The sequence below is a fragment of the Mesocricetus auratus genome, unplaced genomic scaffold (genome assembly GCF_017639785.1).
Source record: "Mesocricetus auratus isolate SY011 unplaced genomic scaffold, BCM_Maur_2.0 Super-Scaffold_100676, whole genome shotgun sequence".
Classification (NCBI taxonomy): domain Eukaryota; kingdom Metazoa; phylum Chordata; class Mammalia; order Rodentia; family Cricetidae; genus Mesocricetus; species Mesocricetus auratus.
The window spans coordinates 174,158,116-174,179,042 of NW_024429266.1; the positions used below are offsets into that span (position 1 = coordinate 174,158,116).

Consider the following 20,927-nt stretch of genomic DNA (forward strand, 5'->3'; position numbering starts at 1 on the left):
GAGCTGTAAACAATAAATACAGTTGGAAAAAAATGGGATTAAGGGCTGGGGAGATGGCTCAGTGGGTAAAGGTGATTGCTGCCAAGCCTGAAGACCGAATTTAAGGTCCTGGAAGCTACAGTGCTGAAGGCGAGAGCTGACTCCACAAGGTTGCCTTCTGACCTCCACAAGCGCGCCATCGCAAGGGCGGAACTATACTCACACACATCACACCCACACGACCGCAAATATATAAAATTAAAGCCAAATATCCAGCACATATCACCTCACACCCATTACGATGCTACTATTAAATAACAAAAGCTTCAAGAAATAACAAACGTTTGTAAGAGCGTGGAGTATCCGGAACACTTGTACGCCGTTGGTGGGAATGTAAGATGATGCAGGCACTGTAGAATGCTTAATGGAGAGAAGCTGCGTCACACAGTAAAGTGCGCTTCTGGGTATCTTTTTAAAATAGTGACCGACAGGGACTCAGAGAGACCTTAGTGCACTCATGGCAGCTAAGCTGTGGAAGCAATTGATGGGTGAATGGAGATGCAAACTGTGGTGTACATGCACTACGGAGTATTACTGAGTCTTAAAGAGGAAAGACATTCTGACATCTGCTATTACATGGGTGAGGTTGCGGACATTGTGCTAAGAGAAACAAACCAGACACAAATAGTCTGATCTCAAGAGGTATCAACTCATAGAGATGGAGGTCTGAGTGGCTGCTGCCAGGAGCTCAGGGAGGGGCGGGAAAGGTTGGGGTTAGTGTAGCCAGAGGTTCAGTTTTGCAAGATGACAAGGGTATGGCTGGGTCACATCCATGGGAGTGCACATCATCCTGCTAACCCATATGTTTAAAGATGGCTGAAAGGGTCAAGATGGCTAAAACGGTCAGATTTCATGGTACGAGTGTTTTCTTACAATGAAGGAACACACCCGAACAAACTCTATGGTAACCGATGATTTAAGTATTAAATATCCTCTACAGGTCAAAACATCTTAGAGACAGACACCTTTAGGAGGTGGCAGAATCTTAGAGAGGAGGGGCAGAGTGGGAGGTTTGAGAGTCATTGGATGTCCCCCTGGGACTCCAGTCTCCTCCTTGGCTTCCTGGCACCATGGTGAATGGCTTTCTCTGCCACACGCATCCACCATGATATACGGTCTCCCCACAGACCAGAAGCAAAGGCCCCACTCATCACAGACTGGAACCGCCCAAAACCACACATGCCTTGTTCAAAGCTGGTTTCCCTTGGACACCTGTCACAGACATAAGGCTGATAGAGTGTGATTTGGTGATTGTTGCCAGATGTAACCATTTCTCTCCAAGTTGACTCTGCTTCCTGTTGAAGCAGTTGCTCACGTGCCCCTCAGGCTGCATCCTCGTGGCTCCCAGGAGGTAGGTGGGGCTGCTGTTCTTTTTATAGCTGTGTACTCTGAGGCCCCAGGAGGAGAGTGCATTGCTCAGATGCAGTTGAGCCAGGACCTGTCCCTGGATCTGCACTCACGGCAACTCTGGTGGCCTGTCTCTCTCTTCCTTCACAAATCACTGACATGACACAGTCAGGGGGCTGCATTAGAGGCTCATCTCTGCCTGCCTCCAGCACTGGGGACCAGCCAGCGACAGGCTATCCAGTTGATTGATAAATCTTCTGTCTTTGTGGCCTGCTTCCAATAGGACACCAGTGAACTTTGGCAGAATTATCCCTTACAACTGCCACCTAAGGGCCTGCCTCCCCAAGAGCTTCTTGTTTATTTGTTTATTGTTTGCTTGTTTATTAGGTGTACAGTGTTCTGCCTGCATGTATCCCTGCAGGCCGGAAGAGAGCACCAGATCTCATTATAGATGGTTGTGAGACACCACGTGGTTGCTGGGAATTGAACTCAGGACCTCTGGAAGAGCAGCCAGTGTTCTTCACCTCTGAGCCACCCCTCTAGCCCAGGAACTAGGTTTCTTGAAGAGAGCGAGGTGACCAAGTCATCCACACTAGTGAGGTATGAGATCTTTCTGAGAGGCTGGGGAGCAGGAGGATAGGTGGGTGTCCAGCACACAGGGGTCCCTGTGACACAGGAAGCAAAATCCTTGGGGACCTTCCCAAGATCCCTATGCTGTATGTGAACTAGTCATATGTATGTACTGTTCATATGGACTAAGTTCTGCCATGTGTGTAGTGTGTGGTGTTTTGATGGCATATGGTATGTGTGTGTGGTGTGTGCAGTGACTGGGAGGGGTGTGTTATAGATATTACAAGTGGGTAGCATGCACGTTTTGCGGTATACAGTATGCATATGCAATAGTGTATGTGTGTCCTGGTGTGATGTGTGTCCTGGTGTGAGGTGTGTGCTGGTGTGATGTGTGTCCTGGTGTGATGTGTGTCCTGGTGTGATGTGTGTCCTGGTGTGAGGTGTGTGCTGGTGTGATGTGTGTCCTGGTGTGAGGTGTGTCCTGGTGTGAGGTGTGTGCTGTTGTGATGTGTGTGTCTTGGTATGAGGTGTGTCCTGCTGTGAGGTGTGTCCTGGTGCTAAGGGTGTGCATGAGATGCGTAGGGAACGGGTGGGAAGCCGCTATTAATAGCCCTATTAGAACTAGAATCGTCATCTGGGGTCCCTTACTCTAGATTTCTTTCCCCAGAGACCCTGTTTGTAAAAGGTGAAAAACAGAATTCCTGCTGAGTTTACCATGGTAGTTCCTGTCATTTTACCTACCCCAAGACACCATATACTTCATGTCTGCAAAGTCCCTTCTGGTTCTGTCACATTCCTTGGTTTTCCTGTATCGGTCAGAGTCTAGCTGCAGGATGTGGTCTGACCGGGAGTCCTTGAGACTCACTTGAGCTAGACTGGACCCTAAGTTTGAAGCAAGGACCTGATTGGAGGGCATTTCTACTTCCCACAGTCTCCCTGGACCTCCCTTCGTCCGTCTGATCCCACAGGGACACAATCAGCAGATGCTTTCTACCGTCTGGGCATTCCTCAGGCTCCCTGGTCAGGCAGCACCATAGCCACCTTAGGATCAGGCACCCTGGGAACCCTGGGGCTTCTAGCAAGGCACAACTGGGCTCATCTGTTCAGGAACTACCTTGTCAGGCAGGGCCTTGTTCCTTTGGATCCAGGTCCAGCTCCAGAGAGATTTGTTCTCTCTCCATAGTTCATGATTTCAGAAACATGTCCTCTGTGTGTTCTAATATGGCTTAAGCTCCACTCAGCATCCTCCAGTTAAGATCTGAATGTTAAGTACCAGGCCTGCCGGCTTTCAAGAGCCCACTTCGGCTCAGGAGCGGCCACTAGACAAGAGTGGATGTGGGTGGAAGCGCTTGTCTTCCCAAGAAGGCAGAGAGCCGTTTGACTCTGAGGAAAGCCATTTTCACTAGAACACTTGGCTGTTTCTCTGAGAAGGGCAGGGTGACAATAAGCCAGAAGTCTTGAGAGTCAAAGAGCTGGAGACTACAAAGGCACAGGCGTGTGTATAAAGAGCTTGCAATAGGATTTCTGAGGCAGGGAAGCAATTTGTAACAAAAAAGATGACTCACGCAGCTTTCTTTGGAGGTCAAGTCTAGTTCGCAACCATGCGCAGTAAGAGTGGAGAGAAAACGCCGGTGTTTTTGAAGGGATGGTGCTTGGTTTTGAGGCTGACCCACTGCTTCCGTGCCTGCCACCTCAGCTCTTGCAGGGCGCTCCAGCTGTGCTTCCGTGGGAGGACTGGGGGCTGGGGGCTCATCTGTGGGGCTGTACCTGCCTGGAATGCTATTGCCCTCCTGCCTCTTGAAAACTCCTCTGGAATTCTCTGGGGGCCTCTGCTATGTGGTGACCAGGAGTCACCTTAAACTTCTGATCTTTGTCTTAACACCTGGAGTTCTGGGACTCCATGTGTGAGCCATCACATGTGTGTGTGTTTCTTTCTTTCTTTCTTTTTTTTTTTTTGGTTTTACGAGACAGGGATTTTCTGTATTGTTTTGGAGGCTGTTGGTCCAGCCTGGCCTCAGACTCACAGAGATCTGCCTGTCTCTGCCTCCCGAGTGCTGGGATTAAAGGCGTGCACCACCAACGCCTGGCTTGTTTGTTCCGTTTCTAAAGAAAAACGTACAAGCAAATCAAGAGGTCTGTGGACCACTGAATGCAGTCTTTGTAGTCAAGGTGGTTTGGGAAGGGTTCAGCTCAGCAGTCTGGAGGCAGCAATTGAGCGCTGGCGCTGCCATGGTCTGGATCTGGGGTTAATGGCTACTTCTCGTTGCCATGGAAAGAGGTATGGGGATGTTTCTGAGACTCCTACCGTCTTACCTACATTCATCTACCTACCCACTCCTGTTCATCCATCATCCATTCTTTTATATTCACACATCCTCATCCATCTGTGCAAGCAGCCATCCAGTCACCCACATCCATATATCCATCCCTCCCTATTCATCCATTTACCCACATCCATCCATCTAACCATCCACATCCACTCAGCCGCCTATGCACTTATAGTGACCCATATCCATCCATCCATCCATCCATCCATCCATCCATCCATCCATCCATCCATCCACATGCATGTATCCATCTATCCAACAGTTCATCCATCCACTTACTGTCTTGGATCCATTCATCTCCCACTCATCCATCCAAAGCCGCACGCCCCTCATCTGTCTACTCACAACCTTCCATCCACCCACTTACCCGCAGCATCCCTCTCTCCCTCTCTCCTTCCTCTCCTCTCCTTCACCCCACTGGTCATTTATCTATTTACCTATAAAGTCACTTATCTCACCTCCATCTAGTACTTCTCAGAAGTCTAATTCAGAGGTGATGTAATTGCTGTTCACTGTCAAGGAGCATGCAGGCTTAAGGAGACACCAAGAACACAAGCACAGTTTCTTACACAGAGGGTTAAACAGCATGTAGGAGTCATGCCCTGGCCAGAACCCCGTGTCTCTGGTCAAGCTCTTGTCCCAGCCTCATGGAAAGACCCTGTGTCTTTCCTGCCACTTCCTCTTGCATATTTCAGACTGTCCTTTGGAGCTCCAAGTTTGACTTGCAAGGTAGATGGACATGCTGGCTAGTTTTACTTGACATGCACAGATAGTTATTTGGGAAGAGAAACTTTCCCTGTGTTTGCTTTTGTTTTTAAGAGACAGGGTTTCTCTGTAAAGCCGTGACTGTCCTGGAACTCTTTCTACAGACCATGCTGGCCTTGAACTCAGAGATCCATCAGCCTCTGCCTCCTGAGGGCTGCATTTAAAGGCATGTACCACCACACCTGCCTTGGGTAGACGAACTTTTAATTGAAAGAATGCCTCCATAAGGTTGGTCTATAGGCATGTATGTAGTCTATTTTCTAAATGATTGATGTGGGAAGGCTCAGTACACAGTAGGTGGTACAACCCTTGGGCTGGTGGTCCTGGGTGATATCAGAAAGCAAGATGAGCAAGCCATGAGGAGCAAGCCAGTAATTAGCACCCTCCATGGCCTCTGCATCAGTTCCTGCCTCCAGGTTCCTGCCCTGACTTCCCTTAGGATGGCTACCTGGAAATGTAAAACAAAATAAACCCTTTTCTTCCCAAGTTGCTTTTGGGCATGGTGTGTCATCATAGCCACAGAAACCAACAAAGACAATGAACTTCTGACCCAGTTCCTTCTCAGGCTTCACTTGGGCTAGTAAAAGGAACCCCCAAGATCCACTTAGCCCTATGTGACTGGAAGGGCCTGTGTGTAAAGCTGATCCTCTGGACTCCAGGCCATTCCCAAGGCCAGCACAGGGGAGTGTAGTAGTTGGTTCTGAAAATCAGAACCTGATTTGGCCTTCTGATGGAGTAGGTATCTTTAGGACTGAAGTTGCCTGGCTTTGCCTCTAGCTGCCTGTCAGGCTTTGGGAAAGACTCCATTTCTACCCACAACAATGTTCCGTTATCGGATGCTTTTCCAACTTCTATTTTGCTGCCAGTGGAGTCCTCTCGGCAGGGCGACCCACTGATGAGTAAAGACAGCAATCCTACCACATGCTCCCCACACACCAGGCCTTGAGATGTCACCTGCCACTCACAAACTCACTTTGTCCTCACCACAATCCAATCCTTTTCCCTGAGAAACAGATTGAGAGGTAGAGTAACTTCTTTTGTTCACACAGCTAGGGAAGGGTTTGAAGCCAGGCCAGCATAGGCATTTTAATCACTACCTACTTATATCACCAGCTCCCATGCTAATGGATGTTAGCCCACAGCAAAGAGAACTAACGGTATGCCCGAGCATTTCTGGAAAGACCCAGAAAGACAGGCACATGGGTCCTAGGGTGACAAGCTTTGTGACATAGCAAGGGAGCCTATTGCCCGAGAAGTGAGTGGGCTCCTAACTTGTTGCTCCAGGCCCTGGGTCCTGATAAGGATGAATATATTCTAAAGGGACATGTGTGCCTCCCTTTGGCTTCTCAGACTACTGAGACAACAGATGCCAAGAAACTGGAAATTTCCCCAGGAATCTTAGACTGTAAGAAGGAAAAAGTCCAGGGCCTGGTGCTAGCCAGAGGGGAGCTAGTCTCTTCCTGAAGAGATCTCACCGGTTCTGACTCATCAGATCATCTTGCTGGACAGATTGGAGTCCAGACAATGATAGATTAGTGATGGGTGGGACTGTACCCTAACTAGGTCGGTTTAGTTATGTATACCCCTTACCTTCTATTTAAACAAACCTTGTGTCAGGACTTTGGGTAGGAGTGGGCCTCTAGACCTTTTTGTTCCTCTTGCCAACCTGGCTACACTGGGTAAACCTTCCTTTTCCTGCTATTCTCTAGTAATTTTGTCTTTAATTGGACTACTGAAGATGAGTGGCCAAGCCTGGCTTGTAAGGAGGCTGTCAGTGCCTAGGCTCTGACCCTTCCTATCTCTAGTTAACATGGTTCCTCCCCATCCTCAACAGCTGCACCCTCACCCTAGGCAGACAGTTGACCTCTGACCTTGACCGCTGCCCATCCAAAGACACTACCCCAGTTTCCTGCCAGTCTTGGAAACACTGCTCCATGGAGACTCCCCACTATGCAGCCAGCGGCAGCCCTGCAGCCCTCTAGACATACCCCAGAACTCCCTCTGACTGGAAAGGACTCAAAGGCATCTCAATCCAAGCCCAGCCTGTGGGGCTGTACCTGCATGGCCACTCCCACCACCCTGCTCTGGGAACGGCCTGCTCTTCTCTGCCACATCTGCAGGACAAAATCATTAACAGTGTCCTGGTTATTTTCAGGACGCCCGGGGAACAGAATGAAGCTTCCGAACTGGGGTAAAGAAGGTAAGAATGCTGTAATTTTTGGCATTACACCCTCCTCCCCCCACCAAAGCTTGATCACACATGTTCTCCGACCTACTTTCCCCTTTGTTACTTTGCTTCCCTTAGCCTGCCGCCCCAGGGTGGCAGCCACGCTGCTCAGCTGGTGGAGGGGACAGAAGCTGCCTCCGCCTCCACTCACCAGCCCCGGCCCCACTGTGACTGACTCACAGGCTCCTCAATACCACAGCCCTTCTGGTGGCTCCTTACAGGCCCACACAGACGCACCACAGACACATTCGATGCATGAGAGGGACAGAGCAGGCTCAGGAATAGGAGGGGAGGTCAGGGCTCCAGCACATTTGGAGGGTTGCACAGGATGAGAAGCATCTGGATGGGAGCGAACATCTGGATGGGAAAGGTCTGGTTAATTATCAAAAGGCCACAGTGCTTCTCAACCAAGCAGGGAGCATAGGCCAGTTAGCCATGACGTCTCATTTGGGGGATGTTTCTGCAACACTAGCACCCTCCGAGAGACGCTGTGAGGTGGCTGGTCCTGATACCCCTCCCTGAAACCAGAGTCTTCCCAGCATTTCCCCATGAGAGGGGCCATCGGCCATCCTCTGGAGCTAATCTCCTGATGTGTATACATCGACCAAAACAGTATGGCAAAATGAATAGTGACTGTTCCTAGCTCAGGACTCCAGAGTGCCTGCACAGCCTCTATTCTCTCAGAACCCTCTTGTCTTCCTGTGGACACACCCACACTAGCCTGGCAGAGGAGGCCGCAGCATGCAGAGCAGAGCTGAACCAGCCTAGTGCTCCCCTCCCCCATATCAGCACAGCTGTCCACCTGAGCTGAGAGGCATGAGGAGGGTCAGGAGAGGGGGATGAGGCTCAGCTTAAATGCTCGGTATCCACCCACAGACTCCCACAGAAGTCCGCAGAGGGTCAAGTCCCTCAGATAAAATGATGCAGTAGAACCCATGCATATCCTACTTCAATCCGTCTCTTGATGACTTAGATAGTGCAATGCCAATGCTAAGAAACAGCTGTTTTACTGCATTGCTAGGGTGTAAGGACAAGACATAAAGCCTGCCTGCAAATTGTCAATGTCCATGCAACTCAGTGCTGTTTGGTTTTGCATAAACCCTGTGTCAGGACCCTGAAGGTGGACTTGGGGTGAAGTTTCTAGACTTCTTTGTTCCTCCTAATGTGACCATACTGAATGAAACCTCCCCTTTGCTTGCCTTTCTCTGTCTTCAGCTGGACTACTGAGGACGTGTGGCCAAACTTGACTTGTAGGGAGGCTGTCAGGGCCCAGGCTCTGACGTACATATTTGTGTGTCTATCCATTGGTTTCTGTGTGTGGAGGTGAGTGCATGTGTGCAGATGTGAACACACATTACAGGTGACAGCTGGAGGACATCAGGTGTTTTCCTCAGGAGCCTTCTGGCATGCTGCTTGAGACGGCATCTCTCACTGACATGGGGCCTGATAATAGGCTAGGCTGGCCAACCACCGAGCCCCAGAGGTCAGAGAATAACTCTGTTCTTGGGGACTCGATTCTCACCTTTTATCATATAAGCACTGGAGACTGAACAGTGCTGGCTGGGCCTGGCAGCAAGCCCTCCTTCAACTCGGTGAGCTGCCTGACTGATCCATATACTTGGCTTTTTAAAAGTGAGTCTGAGTATTGAACTCAGGTCCTTGTGTTTGTAAAGCAATCACTCCACCTGCACGGTCTCCCCAGTCCTCTCCTGCGTATTTCTGAGCCAGTGGTGACTGAATCAGTGGGGGCCTGGAGTCTGTTCACACCGGGTGCATACTACATACAGCTGCTCTGAGCTCTGACTTGGAGTAGTTTGATGTGTGGTAAAACATGGCTAGATGTGGTGGCACATGCCTAGCACACAGGAGGCAGAGACAGATGAGTCTCTGAGTCCCAGGCTAGAGATACACAGTGAAATTTTGTCTTGAAAAAAAAACCTATTTATTTATTTTTGAAAGTGTGTGTGTGTGTGTGTGTGTGTGTGTGTGTGTGTGTGTTGGGGGAGATCAATGGCAGGAATTAAAAATAAATATCTAAACCATAGCAATCACCAGTAATAACTAGCAGTGATAATTTCTCTGGGTTTCACAAACATTGCAGCCATGTTAGTAGGAAGTTAGGAGCTGTGCTGCCCATTTTGTGAGCCTCAGAATCAGCAGCTGAGCCAGGTGCCCCACTGTGGAGGATGCTCCTATGCCCACTTACCAGGATCTTAGTGGTGTAGGCGCTGTTGATGGCGATGGCATTGACCAGCAGCTCCATGGTTTTGGCATTGATGGAACTGGGATCAGGGATCTCCTTGTAGTGGACATCGCCGACATAGGCCTGTACCACGGTCATGCGGTTGGTGGTCAGCGTGCCTGTCTTGTCTGAGCAGATGGCCGTGGCGTTGCCCATGGTCTCACAGGCATCCAGGTGTCGTACCAGGTTGTTGTCCTTCATCATTTTCTAGAGAATGGGTAAGTGAAAGGAAAACTGAGAGGAAGAGAGGGTGAGGAGGATGTCCTGAGCTTCAGTCTCCCCTTAACCTTCGGCGTGTGCAAGTGACCTCTGGGCTTCTTTAGCCTTACCTACGGGTCCCCTCCTCCTTTTTACTATTAATCATTTGGACCATTTAAAATTTGGTAATTGAATTTATTAATTTTTACCACAGAAGTCACTCACATTCTGTTTTGGGAACAAGGTCTTATGTAGTGTAGGCTGGCCTGGAACTAGTGATCCAGCTAAGGACAACCTTTAACTCATGATCCTCCTGTCTCCATGCCCCAAGTGCTGGGATTGCAGGTGTGTTCAACCGCAACCTTCTTCATCTCCCCCCCCCCCCCTCTCTCTGTGTCTCTGTCTCTCTCTCTCTCTCTCTCTACACACACACACACACACACACACACACACACACACACACACACATATATATATATTTGTTTTTTGAGCAGGACTTCTCTGTGTAGCTTTGGCTGTCCTGGAACTCACTTTATAGACAAGGCTGGCCTCAAGATCACAGAGATTGCCTCTGTCTCCTGAGTGCTGGGATTAAAGGTGTGTGCCACCACTACCTGTCCATCTATATTCTTAAAAATATCTTTTAGATTTGTTTATTTTATGTGTATGAGTGTTTGCCTGTACATATGTTCTGCATCATGTGTGCATGATGCCCACAGAGGTCAGAAGAGGGCATCAGAACCCCTTGGGCTGGGGTTATAGATGATTGTAAACTACTATGTGTGGGTGCTGGGAACCGAACCTGGGTCCTCTGGAAGGGCAACAAGTGCTCTTCACCTCTGAGACATTTCTCCAGTCACCTCATCTACATTCTTTATGGAAAAAATAGTAGGAACAATTAAAAAAATTAAGGCTAGGCCATTCCTAATTATTCCTAGCTTAATGTAAGTAACCGCTCCTCATTTGGTTCTGAACTTCTCAAATGCTTTCCTGGTGCCTGGTGAGAGACCCATCAATTTCACCCTAAGTAGATACATTTAGGACACATAATGTGCTTACAGATACAGGTGAATATCTGTAAAAAATAGGAAAACAATAATGTAATTATCCCTAGGTGATATAATTACAGAATAGCATTGACTTGTTCACGTCTATACATCACCTTTTCTATAATGGACATTTATTATGGCATGCATAATAAAAACTAAGTGTGTGTGTAGATGTGTGTGCACACACATGTGTATGTGTGAGATGGTCAAAGGAGAAACTTTAGTGTTCTCTGCCATATCTGCTTGCCAGAGTCTATCACTGAACCTGGAGCTCTCTGCATTTTGGCCAGACTGACTGGACAGTAAGCCCCAGCCACCACCCCGTCTCTGCTGAAAGCTCTGGTGATATGGGCACATCCAGCTGGACCCAGCTTTTGACATGGGCACGAGAGTCTGAACTCAGATCCTCAGGCTCACACAGCAAACACTCACACACTGAGCCATCTCCCTAGTTCCAATTAAAACAAAACAAAACAAAACAACAACACAGAAAAGGAAGATAAAGGCTAGTGAAACGGCCCAGCAGGTAGTCACTTGCTGGAACCCAGATGGTGGAAGGAGAGAAATGACTCCAAATTATCCTCTGACTCTCAAATTGTACTGTGGCACATGTGTGTGTGTGTGGGCACACATGTGCTCACACACACACACAATGTAATACAAAAATGCACAACATAGGTTACTGCCTATAGCACATATAGCACACATTTCATTTATAAACATCCTTTTTAAAAAATTTATAGCATTACCCTCCTGAACCTAGTAGTATTTATTTCCCTCCATTTACCTTTCTTTCTGACCCAGTTCTATACTCCCAACTTCTCCTAGATTCTCCCACAAGGAATAAAAATGACATAATTCTCAGGCAGGCCCTGCTGGCATGCTGAGTCCACAGTGGCAAGGAGAGTTTGTGAAATGTCACCAGAGGCAAAATCAAACGGGAGACCGTGTCTAGGGATTTCCTTCATTCTTGTTCCCCCCAGCAACTCTTTATTACAAGGTTAAAAGGAGTGCAACCGGAAAATTTAAATAGAGATTTATTTGACTAAAAATGAATATTGGTAGGATAAAATGTTATTGTGTTTCCCTTTCTTACAACTTGTGATAGTAGCACCAATATGTGTACAGCGAGTGTCTGATCGATGACAATCTGAGTGTGTGACACGTTTTAGTCTATTTTCTGGTGCTGTCTGTCAGGATCCTGTGAGACCTGGGAGGAGCCTGGAAATCCATTTCACAATTGACAAATTCCAGGCAAAGTCAGCTGAGCAAGATCACATTTTATACCCTCCCTATAAGTACACTTGTCTATACAGGCTCATGTGGAGGGTAGACACTGGGGTGTCTTTTCTGTCTTATTTTTTGAGACAGGCTCTCTCACTGAACCTGGAGTTTGCCATGCCAGCTATACCGTCTGGCCAGCATGCCCCTTCAGGATCTGTCTGTGTGGGTCCCCCCAGGGCTGTGGTCACAGGTTCATGCTAACAGGCCTGACTTTTATGTGTCTGCAGGGATCTGACCTTGGATTTTCACACATGGCGCAGAAAGCACTTTTCATGCTGAGATAGTTCCTCAGACCTATTTTTAAAAAGGCTGTTATTAGGACATTTAAAATGATGTTCCTGGATTGTGTGGTGCCCCTGTTAAGAGGTGCTCTTGGTGGTGGCCCCAAGGACAAATTCAAAGGGAAAATATTGGCCTCACTGTTTATCACATGGTTTTGTCAGTCACATGCCAGAGCTAAAAACTTCAGAAGATGCTCAGACCTAAAATCGTCTGCCTATGATGTCCCCAAAGCAACTCTACCAAGCTTCACAGAGTCCCTGAGCTCAGTGGTGTGGCAATGGGAACCTACTTACGGCCATGCAACAGTTAGCCTTGTCAGATGCTGGGACCTTGAGGACCACATGTTTGGGCTTTGGTTTGTGGGACAGGGTTTCTTTGAGAACCATAAGAGAGGGAGATGATAAGGGCTGTATCCCTTACACAAAACTGCTACTCGCTGGCACTTGCAGGGAGATCACTCTCTATATGAAATTACATCGCAGAGCGCCGTCCAAATTCCGGCTTGGAAACTGACGCTCACATTGCCCTCTGGCTGAGCTGCCAAAGTCTCAGAGTAAAAGCCTTTTCAGAAACATCTTGGTATTGGGACCCTAAGAAACAGGAGTCCATGTCCCTGCCCAACAAGATGGGGAAATCCCAAGGAAAAAGGAAGGGCATCAGCAGATGGGACAATCTGGTAGTGGCACCGTGGGCCCAGAGAACCCATGAGTCATGGCCTGTCTGATGGCCACTGCTTCAGCAGGTATATTGACTAGGAAAGACCTAGATTCACACTTGGCCAGCAAACGTCCAGGTAATACATTGTTTAACTGGCTGTAAACCCTCCTGTGTTTTCAGTAACCCCTACCTGAGAGGTATGGGCTTCCTGTGTGGTTTTGCTCAACTTTCTCACACCTTAGGGTATGACCTGTTGGACTTGGTGGAAAGGGGCTGTGCTCTGGCTTGCACAGTGCTGTCTGCATTTGACAGTTTGCAGTGCTGTGGCCTTGTGCTTGCCAATTAAGTCATCTATCACTGAGCTGTACTGCAGCCCCATTTTATTTTTGTAAGTCTGAGTGATTGTCAATATGGATCAGGACAGTTTCTATTAAATAGAGATTTTTGGCTTCTTTTTGAGAAAATTTCTGAAGGTCTGGTCCGCCCAGGCTGCATCCCCATAAAGCCATCTTGGCTGGGCTGAATAGTGGGGGCTCCTGTGTCCAGGGCCTAACTCTTGGTTTGCGTTATGCCCCTGAAGGTGTCTGCATTTGGGGGACCTGCTCTCACACTCTCTCCAAGTCCTTGTTGCAGTCACACACTTCTTACAGTTCTAGTACTGCCTCCTCCCTGGCTCCCTGATAGAACCCCAGCGGGGACAGCCTCAGATACCCAGTACTGCTCTCCTCTCTTACCTTCACAGAATAGGCCAGTGAGATGGTGACAGCCAGCGGGAGGCCCTCGGGCACGGCGACCACCAGCACCGTCACACCAATGATGAAGAACTTGACGAAGTACTGTACGTAGACGGGCGTGCACTCTGTCAGCCATGGCTTCTTGTTGACCACGAAGGTGTCCACGGTGAAGTAGAGCACCAGGATGATGACTGTGATGGCTGACATCACCAGGCCTGCAACACGGGGACACCTGCTCAGAGAGCTCCAGGGGAGGGGTGAGGCTTGCACTAAACCCTTCTGGAGGCCTCTTGGGCAGATTCCAGCTCATCTCCTAGCTGTACTTCCTTGTTTTGTGACCTGGGGCAAGCCCTTGATCCTCAGGGAACCTCAGTTGCCTCTTCTATAGGAGGCATGGGCCCACATTTCCTGTCTGTAGTTTTGTAAAGTTCACATGGAAGAGAGGCGAGATGCCTAGCACGGTGCCTGCCCACTTGACATCCAGCCACACTATAAACTCATGTCAAGTGAACAGATGAGTGCATCAAGAGCCACCTGTATACAACTGTCACACAATAATGAGGCAAGGTTTGCATCGTACTCATTCACTCAACAAACACCTTTGAGCACCTGCAATATGCCAGGTGCACGGTGCTCCCTCACCTATGACACGGAGATCAGGCAATAACAAAGGCAGACAAGGCCCGGCCAAGGTAGGTAAGAAACCCAGTAGGTAAATACATAGCAAGACTGTTGGGGTTACAGATGTGTGACCCTGACACTCTCTCTCTCTCTCTCTCTCTCTCTGTGTGTGTGTGTGTGTTCCACCATGTTTGACTATAGTCAGATCATTATAGACATGGTTGATTCTGTGAAGAAAGATGCAGGGAGATTTGTCTGAAGAGGATGGTATGCTGGAGTGGCTACTGTAGCCAGCATGACCAGGGAGGGTGTCTTGGAGGAAGTAGTACTTGAGGAGGCATCGGGATATGTGGTGGTCTTGGGGAGAGTGTCCCAGGTGGAGGGAAGTGACAACGCTGCAGCTGAAGAGATACACTTGATCCTTGAGGTTCCTCCTGCCAGGTCAGTGTGCCTGTCTCTGACCTGCTGCAGGTGTCCATACAGGTGCTGTGGGGACTGTGCCCACCTGCTTTCTCTGATCAAGGAGGCTAAAGGTACAGATGCCCATGACCCCCTGGTGATGTATAGGTAAGGACTTGTGGGTACAATCACCCCAAACAGATGCCCATGACCCAGGCAGCTCTGTCATGTAGCTTGTGGTCTAGGGGTTCCATGAGGAGAGGCAAAGCCTAGGAATTCTCCCCAGGTCTCAAGATTCTCTGGCTTCCCACCCTCTCTGATTTGCATTTCTTGCTTAGCAGACTCAGCTTGGAGTGCCCATCCATAAGTCCGTGGCCACCAAGGATTCAGCCCCAGAGGGAGGTGATGGGAAGCTTGAAGCCCAGGATGCCTGACTATGATCTTTATCCCTGGCAGGGTGGTGGGAGTAGGGACTGAGGTCTTCAGAGGCCAAGAGGTTGTCATCATTTAGTTTCTTGGTCCCTTAGTGCCACTCGCTACTGTGGAGTCACCTGCCTGTGACAGAAACGGCAGTGAAGGAGGAAATCCCTGGGCTCATATCTCTCCACGCCAGCTCCAGCTGCAGAGCATCAGAGCCTAGCTCTATCCTTGCCTGACAGCCGCAGGGGCGGGAAGCCAAGCTCCCGGCAGCCGGCAGCCGAGAGAGCTGTCACCAGGTTTAAATATAGACCACTGAGCCTATAATTTGCATCTGTCCCCTGCTGTGCTGTCTATAATTAGAAATGGAGACAGCCACAGAGGCCTCAGTAGCCAGGTGGGAGGCCTTGCCATTCATACACCCTCAGCGCAGGGGAGGTCAAGGCTGTGTGGGAGGGCTGGGGCTCACCTTGCAGCTGGGCTTGGTTTCCCGGGCCAGGGGACTGCCACAGCTATCACCTGCAGCTAACATCTCAGTTGGGAAGCCTGGCTTGCCCTGTGGGGCTGAGACTAGCTCTTCTGCATGGACTCCTGGCTCTGCAGTCAAGCCCTTCAGTCTTCCTTCTGCTCTATGGCTAGGGTGGTCATTACATCATTATATCAAGTCCAAATCCATTCTGGTTTCTCCTTGCTGTTACCTCTTCCACATCCTGTCCTACAGGGTCTGCCGGCCACTGTATAAGCTGCAGGCTAGACCCCCTGTCTATATAGTCACCTTTAATTCTCACAGCAATCTCTCACACTGTGACAAGAATTATCCCCATGTACAGAGAAGTAGGCTCTCAGAACTGGAGAAGCTGCCAGCCCAGATCCTCGGAGCCATGGCTGTAACAGTTTGTCTGTAGGGCCGGGCTCCTCATACGTGGGGCAGGGCAGGCCAGGAGGACCACTGGAATCAAGATTCTTCTTTTACAGGTGAGGCGAAAGCGGGTCGAGTAGGGTAGGACTTGGCAGGGAGGAGGGCCCCGCAGTGAACTCACCCGCCTTGCCGATCTGCACAGCCAGCTTGGTGAGCTTGCCCTGAAGCACCGACTTCTCTTTCTTGTGCATGTTGGCTTTCTTCTTGTCATCTGCATCGCCGCCCTCTGCGCTCTTCAGGGGCTGCATCTCCATAGCAGCTGCCCCATCTTGCTGCTTGGCTGTGGGGGCAGAGCATGAATGTGCACACAGACACACACACACGCAGGTCAGCCTGCAGGCTGGGATCCTTAGCACCCACCCTGCCTGCCCACGAGAAATGCTCATTGCCCCATCTGGGCCCTTTGTGGTTGGCAAAGAAGCCTTGGATGGGACCTGTCCCTTCCAGCTGCAGTCTCTAGGTCCCAGTAGAACCTGGGATCTGGGATCAGAGACGTAGTTGCGACTTTGTAGGACAGAACTCTATCCTGGATTCCCAGCAGGACAGGGCTGAACCAAGCTCACAATCCCCACCCTAAAAGGGCCCTTGGCCCTCTCACAATCAGACAGAAAGAGAAGGACTCCCCCACCCCAGGTGCCCTTGAGGCCAAGTTATTGGGATACTAGGGAGCAAGAATTGGAAGGACACAAAGCATGACTTAAAAAAGAAAGCAAAGTGTCCCGGGCAGGTGCCAAGCCCTCATATCCAGCTAAGGGATCCTCTTTAGTGTGGGATGGACAGAAGAACCTGTCGCTTTTTTGTGCAGAGGTCTGGCCAAGCCTCCACCTGTAAGAGCCTCTAAGAGCTGACTTCCAGACCCCAGCTGATGGGTAGACTTAGGGCACCTTGGCCCTGGTGCACCCCCTCACCTCACTATGATACCTGTTTATCTTCCCCAGTATTATAAGGATCACGACTACACCCAAAAGATGCTAGAGCTCCCCACAGGTGTGTGCATTTGCCTCTGGCCCCCGTGGGTCCCTGTCCCTGCGTGACTCAAGCCCCATGGCTGCAGTTACCTTTGCTCTGGCTGCTGTCGGCACTGCCATCCTGCATTTTACCTACACAACAGAGAATTTCAACAGACAACAGGCGGCACAGGTCATCACAGGGACACAACAGGCCACAGACACTCATGTCACAGACAGGAAGGACCAAGCTGCTCAGGGATGCTGAGGAAACCTAGACTGAAGGCCGGTCTGGCCATCATGTTAGCCACAGGGGCTGTGGGGCCAAAAGGCTCTTAATTCTTTGGGACTGGATGTGAGGGGGGTGTTTCTGTTGGAATAATCTTGGCCCTGAGTATTTTATAGATATGGGTTGTAAAGTAAAAAGGACCAGAGTCTGCCCAGGAAGCAGAGGGAGACTCCCAGACCTCCAAACTGAGCCTGGTGTGGTGTTTATGGTTGAAAGGAGGGGAAGAGGAACTTTCAAACCCTTCCTTTCTCCCTGCCTCCCTTCTTCCTTTTCTTTTTCCTGTCCCTTTGTGGTACTGAGGATTTGAACCTAAGGTCCTGTGTCTACCAGGCGAGCCTTCCACCACTGAGTTATTCCCCAGCCCTTCTATGTTTTGTTTTTGAGACAAGGTCTTGCTGAGTGTCTTAGGTTGGCCTGAAACTCATGACCCTCCTGCTCTTCCCTCTAGCTACATGATGAGAGAGAGAGACAGACAGAGAGAGAGAGAGAGAGAGAGAGAGAGAGAGAGAGAGAGAGAGAGAGAGATTTATACTTCTAGAATGGAGAGGAATGGAGGTCAACATGTCCCTTGTTTTGGGCTGGGCAGGGAAGATGATTCTTTCTCCTCATCTCTCCAAAGGATAGGATGTTAGCTACCAAGGACACCCCTGCCTAAAGTCCTGTGAAGTGTACAGGGCGGAAGGTGAGCAAGGGTCTCCATCAGTGGTCACTGAAGTTGCCCAGGGTGTCTGAAGGTATGTGGGAAATGCCTTGGTCCTAGGAGGAAGTCGCTGGCCCTGGAAGAGGTCTTAAGGAGTAGCTCCAGCTTCATAGACAGGCTAACAAGTGCCAGTGGCTACACTGGGTGCTATGGTCTACACCAGGACCTGATGCAGTCAGCTGTGGGGGAAGGTCTGGGTGTGGGACTTTTTACCTGCCATTAGTGCTGTCTGGGAACCCTTGTCACAGCCTGGGCCACTGTGGACAGAGTTGGAGGCTGCTGCTTCTTGCCTGAGACACCTGCTTTCTGCTGTACCTTCCTGTCCACTAGGCCTGTGCCACCCATTGAAACTGTTCTTAAAGCTTTGGTCCCTTAGGAGGGGTGGGAGAAGGTGGTCTAGCTGTAACATCTGCTGCCAAGGCCACTAGGCTCTGAGTTCACACAGCCTCCATGCTTTCATCTAGACCAGTGGTTCTCAACCTTCCTAATGCTGCAACCCTTTAATACAGTTCCTCATGTAGCGACCCCACAACCATAAAACTTTTCACTGCTACTTCATAGCTGTAATTTCACTACTGTTATTTATGAGTCATAAGGAAATATCTGCTATGCAGCTCTCAAAGGAGTCTCGACCCCCAGGTTGAGAACTGCTTATCTAGTGCTTGATGCTTGCTTTGGACTCCCATGTATTGAGGAGAAACTGAGGCTTAGAGAGGGAGGTAGTTTCTTAGGCAGAGAGCTTGCCTTGCCTTGGAGTGTGAATGTTTCCATTTTGCTATTCCCACTGCCGAGACTCCTTGGAGCCCAGGATGGAGGGCTCGTGTGGTACTGTGAGGGGTTCCTGAAGATCTCATCTGGACACTGACCAGCTGTGACTTTGTCTTTTGCACAATGGGGTGTTGTATCTCTGGGAGCACCTAGGGTTTACATTCCTAACAACCACTTCCACAGGCCAGCCTTCAGTCGGCTGAAGACATCGCTGCAAGTGTCATCTCTTGTCAGGTCCTGCCAGATCAGGTGGGAGGGACCATCAGCCTTGTCATTTTAGAGATGGGAAAACTGATGCCGAGGGATGCCCAGAGGCAGCTTGTCCTCACAGAACACCTGCAAATGACCCTGGGAGCTGTGAGATTAGCTTGCCGCCATTCCTGTGGACGCTTGGTGTGTGGCTCAGACCCCAGCTCACTAATTGCCATCCAGAGCTCGGAGCAGAGAGTCTGGGGTTTGAAGACAAAGTCCCTTCTTGTCCTGTTGTAAACGCGTTCTTTTGGATTAAAAAACAATAGGAGAAAAAACTTTTTTAAGAGAAAAGAATAATGGGCAACAATTACTTTTGTTTCTCATAATAATCTCACTAACTAGGCTAAGGGGTGCCAAAGGACTGGGCTTCCAGAAGCACCTCTGGAAGACTGGAAGGGCTCATGTTATCAGATGTCCTAGCTGCTGCGTGTACCCATTAAATCCGGCAATTCTCTCTTTTATTGCCATAGTGATTACAGGGCCAGACAAATAATCAGCAATGCACATGCTGGGGGAAGGGAGCCGTATCTGGGGGTGCTTTGCTGCAGATGGCCTGGTTTGTCAGGAGCAAGGGACTTATTTGAGGCCCTTATTAAACTGGCGCCCACCTGGCCCTGCATTGTATTGCAGCAGCTGGCTCGTCATCACACAGGACCCGGAATCCGGTGTCGAGGATGAGAGAGGGGACCCAGGATAGGGGAGAGCGGGGGTCTCAGAGGCTCTGCTCTTTGTATCTTCTATGTGAACCCATATTGATCCCTGGACAGGTGATGATAAACAGACTTCTGTGGGGGACAGGTTACAGACCAGGAGACTTGGGAAAGGCGGCTTCCCTTCCCCTCTCTGTGAAATGGGCTCATGGTAACCAAAGGGTTGTTTGGAAAAAAACACCCGATGTGTGCTGCCAAGAGGCCTGGAAGCCACAGGGGTACATCATGTACCTTGATTGACAGTGAGATGTGCATGAGTATAAAAGAAAATGAAATAAAAACAGTGATTGTCACGCCTCTGGTGTGAGGCCACACCTAGATGTGGAATTGGGGAGAGTCATTGTTAGGGAACCATTTTTGGTGCTGTTTTGCTGTTTTCTTTCCTATATCACCAAGGTTTGGCTCAGAGAAAGGAGGTGATGTTATAGTGGGCTCTCTCTCATTGCCCCAGCCTAGCCACCAGCTCTCTGGGCTTGCTTCTGGAGTTTGAACAGCACCACAGTTCATATTCTCATTTGTTGGCCTGGGAGAGGGGTCTGATTTGATTTTTTCTTTCTTTTTTTTTTAACAATTTCCAAAACCCATCTTCATAGCACAGTTTCCAGAGAATGCCACAGATCCTTGTCTATGCTAAGCAAGCACCCTACCACTGAACTAGGCCCCCAGCCTTTGAGATCTTTCACACAGGGCTTCATTCTGTAGGCCAGGCCGGCCTCAAATTCATGAACTCCTGTCTAGTCTCCAGAGTGCTGTGATTATAGGTGCATGCCACCACATCTGCCTTCAAATGTCTTAGACTAGAGGGTCATTTTTTTCCCCAGGGAAGACCTCTTCATTTCAATAGAAAACCTATAAGACATACTTCATTGTGGAATCCTGGATTGACTGGGGTAAGAACACACCTTAGAGACAAGCAGGTCTGGCCTCTGGACTTACATTCCCATTCTGCTACTTTCTTTTTATTGTTTTTAATTTTGTTTTATATGTATAAGTGTTCTGCCTACATGCATGTCTGTGCATCACAAGTGTGCCTGGTGCCTGCAGAGGCCAGAAGAGGGAGCCAGATCCTCTGGGACCAGAGCTACAGGCACTAATGAACATCCATGCGGGCAAGAAGTCAGTGCTATTTTGTTGTTTTGTTTTGAGTCGGGGTCTTTCTATGTAGCATTTGCTGTTCTGAAACT

At 49.4% G+C, this 20,927-nt stretch overlaps 1 protein-coding gene across 11 annotated transcripts in view; it reads right to left on the minus strand.

Moving 5' to 3' along the window:
* The window catches only part of Atp2b2 (ATPase plasma membrane Ca2+ transporting 2), a 295,835-nt gene that overhangs the window by 37,158 nt on the left and 237,750 nt on the right, over positions 1-20,927 (minus strand). For 9 of the 11 annotated variants that reach the window (XM_013110370.2, XM_040738220.1, XM_013110367.2 and 6 more), the window contains 4 exons: positions 17,136-17,177; positions 16,199-16,357; positions 13,722-13,936; positions 9,482-9,724 (listed from right to left, as the gene is read on the minus strand). In XM_013110370.2, coding sequence (XP_012965824.1) covers positions 9,482-9,724; positions 13,722-13,936; positions 16,199-16,357; positions 17,136-17,177 — 659 coding nt within the window. The remainder of the gene's footprint in view (positions 1-9,481; positions 9,725-13,721; positions 13,937-16,198; positions 16,358-17,135; positions 17,178-20,927) is intronic. The other 2 variants (XM_013110372.2, XM_021224828.2) reach the window with 1 other exon arrangement.